A 6,000-nucleotide genomic window follows, 5' to 3' on the forward strand; every position below is an offset into this window, starting at 1 on the left:
AGACTTTCTCTTTGGTGGTATTCCATGAAGTCTCTTGATCTACGCTTTGCTACCTACCTCTATAACTTCTCAGCAGTGTTACTATATAATTTATTGAAGTATGGTATTCAGGTTTTCTTTTTCAATGCATTTTTTTTTCTGAAAAACCTCAGGTGACATTTTCGAGTTCTATCTTTGAGTTAAGCATTCCTGTTTTGTTAAGCTTTTATGTGTTCCTCCAATCTTTTGTTATTGCTTTAAAAAAAAAAAACTTTGTTCCTCTATTTTTAATTCTGCCTTTACTTTTTTTTTTTTGCATTCCCCTTTACAAAATCTCTTGCCACGGAATGTGTCTTTGTTTTTTGCTTTATATTGTCTAGTGTTTTATTAGATCTGTCAATTTCTTCTTTAAGAAGATTTGTCATTTTTTACTTAATTCTTTGTTGCCTTTTAAAACCATTCTGGAGATAATAACCACTAACATTTATGTAGTACCTACCATGTGAGGCATTGTGCCAAGGGATTTATAAATTTTATCTCATTCAATCCTGCCAACAACCCCGGGTGGTAAATGCTTTTATGATCCCAATTTTAAAGATGAGAAAACTGAGGCAAACAGGTTAAGGGATTTACTCAGGGTCATACAGCTAGTAACTATCTGAGGCTGGACTTGAACCCACGTCTTCTTGATTCCGGGCCCAGCACTCTTACCTATTGGAGTTGCTCCATTTGTCATTTCCAGAGATCTTTTATGTTTTTAATACTTTTCACCTTCCCCGGAGGATTTTGCCTCAGTTGTTTCTGTTATTAAGCTACTTGTTTATTAGGGAGACTCTGTTCTTTAAATTTTTATTCATAACTCCTGAGTGAACTTTTATGTCTCTTCATCAGTAACTGCCATTTTAAAAATCATGTCTTTGCTGACAACATTCTTCTTACTACCAGTCCTTTCTCTTCTGAAGGCCCAGCGCTGTCAGTCCCCTCCCCTGCCCCACCTCTTTCTGCAAGTTCTTTGTTCTCTTAATTCATCAGGATTGAATGAGCTCTGTGTCTTTCCATAGGTGAGGCTGACCAGTGTGCCTGTTGCTCTAGGAAGCCAAGTAGTCACTATATTTGAGTCTATTCTTCACCTTTCTCGGTCCCACCATTCTGGCCCTTACTGTCCTCTATGAAAGTGATTCATCAGTTCCCCAGGGGGATGACTGAGGCATTACCCATGCTACTCTGTGTACAAATAGGGGCTTTTGCAAGTGGGTCTCTTTTCTTTTTTTCCCTCTTCTTCTATTGGTTGCTTATTTCCTACTGAATTGTATGGAATAGCTGTTCAATTCAAATTTCAGGTGTTCTTCCTCCTCAGTCTTTCTCCCCACACTCCATGCTCCTCCACAGCTGACCCATTTCTTTTTTATCGAGACTCAGGACTGTTCTACTTAAGGGATAAACCCACCTTGGACACATTTTCCCCATGAAACACTGACTGCCAAGAAGATAATTCCAGAAATTTGTGGTAAAAATTGCAGCCAACCCAAGGGATGTAGGGCTTCCCTGCCCAGCATTGACTACAGGAGAAGAAGGAGGCTGGGCAAAAACATATCAAAAGGGATGGGATGATAACTTGGTGATCAGTTATTTTTTCATATAAATATTACCTTGTTTTTCCCCCCAATCACTTTTCTATCACTCTATAATTTATTGCCCTTTGAAATGCTGCTTGCTTATTTAATTTGCTCATAAGGCAGGGGGAGAGCTGCCTCTAGGTTACCTTTCATTCCTCCATCATCCCCGTATGCTCCAGAAACACTCCTCTTTTCAGGAGATCGGCTACAAAAACTGGTGGCTTTTCATCGCCTGGCCACAGTCTACTACTCTCTGCATATGTATGAGATGGCTGAAGACTGCTACCTGAAGACACTAAGCCTCTGTCCACCATGGATGTACTGTTCTCAGGAGGCACTGTACTATGCTAAGGTATACAGTCGCTTGGGCCACATGACCCTTGACCACCTTAAGGTAAGAATCTTCTTCCTAAGAAGTCCCTAAAACAGGCTGAGATTGGGCTATTTGCATCAAAAGTTACAGTCTTAGCTTACCCAGTCAAAAGTCAATCAGTTAGCCAATGATCATTGATTAAGCGCTTACTGTATGCCAGGCATTTTGCTAAATTGGGAATGCAGAAACAAAGATGAAATAGTCCCTGCTCTCAAGGAGCTTATATTATGTAATAAATCGTATTTATACAGTTTCTGACCATTTGTTAATCAGCAAGAATTTATTAAATATTTACTATGTACCATGACCTGTGATGGGTGTTAGGGTATAAAAATAGAAAGTGATTTGGGGGAGAAGGTGGAGGGTGGGAATCAAGAAATTCTTCTGTAGAAGGTGGCATTGGTCCTGAGCTTTGAAGGAAAGGCAGAGGTGAGAATGGTGTGTGCGTTGTAGGCAGAGGGGACAGCTGGGAAAAATGCCCAGAGTCAAGAGGGTATGAGTGGGGGAATAATACAAAAAACAAACTTAAGCTGGTGCCAGGTTGTAAAGGACTTCAAACGTCTAATAGAGGACTTTATATTGATCCTTGAATAGGAAACCTCTGGAGATTATTGATCAAGGTAGATAACTTTGGCCGTTGTGTGGAGGAAAGATTGAAGTAGAGAGAAACTTGTATTAAGAAGACCCATTAGACCATTGGAATAGTCCAGAGGAGAAAAGATAGGAGCTTGAATTAACATAGTGACTACCAGAATGGAGAGAAGGGCATGAATGGGAGAAATGGAAATAGCTACAAGAATGCGAGTGAGCATATACTACTTTAAGGCTTATAAAATGGTTTGCTTACTACAGCCTCATCCTATTGGTGTTGCTATCTCTATTTTACAGATAGGGAAACTGAGGCTCAGCTAGGACAAGTGATTTGTCCAAGGTTATGAAGGCAATTCAGGATAGAAAAAGGACTAAAACCCAGGCTTTCTTACTTAAAGTTCAGTATTACTTTTGACCACATCACACTATTCTCTACTTACAGATTTCATGAAAACTAAATATCCCTCTTTCATCCCATGTAGTTCCTCTTCTTCCTACCCTCTCTGTCTTTGGGCATTAGTGATTACAAGCAGGGCAGAAAGTCAGTCTGCACAGTCTTTTCTCTATCCCCTTCCCAAACCTCCCCCAATATGGCCCCAAGACCAAACAAGCTTGAGGGACATTGCTGCTTATGCCTCCTCTAGCAAGAGTGCATGCTAATAACTTTCTCTTTACTACTATGTTTTTTGATTAGGATGCCCATGATGCCACTGACTACTTCCTGCTGGCCCTAGCAGCAGCTATTCAACTGGGTGACAGCAAACTTCAGGACTCAATCCGGAGCAAACTGAAGACCATAACTCACAGCCCTCTGTGGTGCAGCAGCCCAGGGGGTCAGTCTGCAGAACGGGCCAGATGGCTGAGTGGAGGAGGACCTGCCCTCTGAGAGGCTATTAAGGCTTTGTCACATGTCAACTGAAGGTAGTCTCCTTGACCTGGAGCCATCATAGATTGACCTAGAGTCCTAATAGATTCATAAAGTATTAAGCCTGGAAGAGACCTGAGAACACAATACATAGAATAGCAGAGCAGGAAGGGCCTCAGAACACAGCATGTTAGAGGTGGATCGAACTTTAGAACAGAGAATATAAAACGTCAAATCTGGAAAAGACCTCATAGATCGTCTAGTCCATCTGCATCTGAGTAAAGGTGCAGCCCAGAAAAGGCAAGTGATTTGTACAAGGTCACACAGCCAATTATCAGCAAAGCCATCATACAAAACTGGGGCAGTTGATTCCTGGGCCAAGTCCCTTTGGTGCATGCTCTTTCTCAATAGTTAAAATTGCCTCAGACCCTTACTAGCTGCCTGCCCCTGGGAAAGTCACTTAACCTCCATGTGCCTCAGTTTCTGTAAAATGAGGATAATAATAGCACCTTCCCCACAGGGGTTGTTCTGAGGTTAAAAATAATTAACATATGTAAAGCACTTTGCAAACCTTAAAGCGCTGTATAAATGTCAGCTATTATTATTAATAGCACCTTGAACATATAGTAGGTGTTTAATAAATTATTATTAGACAATGATTTGAACTATGAAATGAAAGACTCCATTTCTAAAGGACAAAATGGGAAGGAGTTTGGAATTTCTAAGACCCTTTTGTGGGCTTTTCTCAGGGAAAGACCACTACTGGTTTTTTTTCTAGGTCCCACGCCAGAGAATAGAATACACTGTTCCACTCTCCTACTCAAGTCAGAGCTCTACCTCTTTAACAATATTGGTTTGTTGACTAATTGCCTCAGAATCCCAGAATCTCAGAGTTGGAAGGCCCTCTGAGGCCTTCTATTCTAACCCTTATGTGAACAGGAGTTCCGCTCTACAGTGTCTCCAATAGTGGTCATCTATGTTTTTGATTGCATCTGATGAAAGGAAGCTCCCTTCCTTACATTCCACCTTTAGAAAGTTTTAGTTATTTGGACGTTTCTCCTTAAATTGAGTCAAAATCTTCCTCTAAGACTTTCCCCCTGTCATTGCCAGTTCTGCTCTTTGAGGACAAGCAGAACATGACTAATCCCTCTTCCCTATGACAACCCTTCAGAATTTTGAAGGCATTTATCATGCTCCTTTTCTCAATCCATATTTCTCCAGGCTAAATAGCCCTTGTTCTTTTAGACAGTCTCCATCAGAAGGCTGCTGGTTTAACTTGGGAACCATAACTAAGGCACATCTTCATTGTTACTTTCTATTTTACTATTTATTTAATAAACACTCACAAGGGTTTTTGCTTTATAGTTGAAGGATCAAAACGTGAGTTCCTCTATCATGTGATACAGTAGAAAGAGTATTGAGTCTGGACTAGTCAGCCAGAAGACCTTCAAATCATTGCTACCTGTGGATCCTTGGGCAAGTCACCTAACCTCACTGGGGCTTGGTTTCTTCATCTGTAAAATCAGGGGGCTAGACTAGATGGTCTCCGAAGTTCCCTTCTGTCTCTATAGTTAAGACCCTACAGTTAATCGATGCAGTTCACAGCCCTTCCATTCCATAATGAAATTCAATGAGCATTCATCAAGCACCCACTATGTGTGAGGCACTGTGTTCAATGATGGGAGAAGACTCACAAAAAGGAGTTCCTACTCTCAAGGACCTTCCATTCGACTCCATGCTTAGTACAGGTTATTGAGGAGTAGTGACTGAAAAAAATCTATCTCCTTGTGGCCAGCCCTCTAGTGATGATCCTCTTCTGCACATAAAGCTAAGCTAATCCTTGAGTAGAGACACACAGTCTATCACCAGGCCCATATTCGAGGACCTGTGGGCTTACGCTCCAGTGATGTAGCTTTTGGGAATATAGGGCCACCTCCATATGGCAAAGAGGCTTGGAAGAGAATTTTACAGGAGGAAAGAATTCCTGCTTTTACAGATCTTATCTAAAGGAATGATGCTCCCTGCTTCTTGAGAACTTATGGTCTAACAATTTATAGATGACTCAATTTAACCCAATTTAACAGAGTTGCTGATCCCCTATCTTATGCAAGAAATCATTATTCTTCTCTTATTATCTCTTATCTCCCTGATTTTGCACAAACATACTTGGCCTTTTGCAGCCCCCATGCCTGGAATGATTTATCCCTTTGACTTACAACTGGAAGGGGCCTCAGATGGCATCTCATCTAACATCCTCAATTTTCATATGATGAAACTAAGGCCACAGAGGTTAAATGATTTGTCTAAGGACATTCATGTAAATACCACAGCTAGGGCTTGAACTCAGTTTCTCTGATTTCAAACCCAGAATTCTTTCCCACTGTGGATGCTGTCTCTTATCCCCATTAAAATCTGTTGATCTTAATCTCCATTGATTTTAATCTCTTCTCCTTTAAGATCCGGATTCACAAATATAAGATGGGAAAGTTATGAATGGCTAGAAAATAATTCATGTGAAAAATATCTAGAGGTCTTTGTGGAATATAAATTCAGTATAAGTCAACAGTATACTATAG

At 40.7% G+C, this 6,000-nt stretch overlaps 1 protein-coding gene across 1 annotated transcript in view; it reads left to right on the plus strand.

Moving 5' to 3' along the window:
- Positions 1–3,445, plus strand: part of SH3TC2 (SH3 domain and tetratricopeptide repeats 2) — a 69,425-nt gene extending 65,980 nt beyond the window's left edge. Inside the window, exons 14-15 of the mRNA XM_036749759.1 lie at positions 1,793–1,989; positions 3,254–3,445. Coding sequence (XP_036605654.1) covers positions 1,793–1,989; positions 3,254–3,445 — 389 coding nt within the window. The remainder of the gene's footprint in view (positions 1–1,792; positions 1,990–3,253) is intronic.
- The last annotated feature ends 2,555 nt before the right edge of the window (positions 3,446–6,000 follow it).

This window comes from Trichosurus vulpecula, chromosome 3 (genome assembly GCF_011100635.1).
Source record: "Trichosurus vulpecula isolate mTriVul1 chromosome 3, mTriVul1.pri, whole genome shotgun sequence".
Taxonomy (NCBI): domain Eukaryota; kingdom Metazoa; phylum Chordata; class Mammalia; order Diprotodontia; family Phalangeridae; genus Trichosurus; species Trichosurus vulpecula.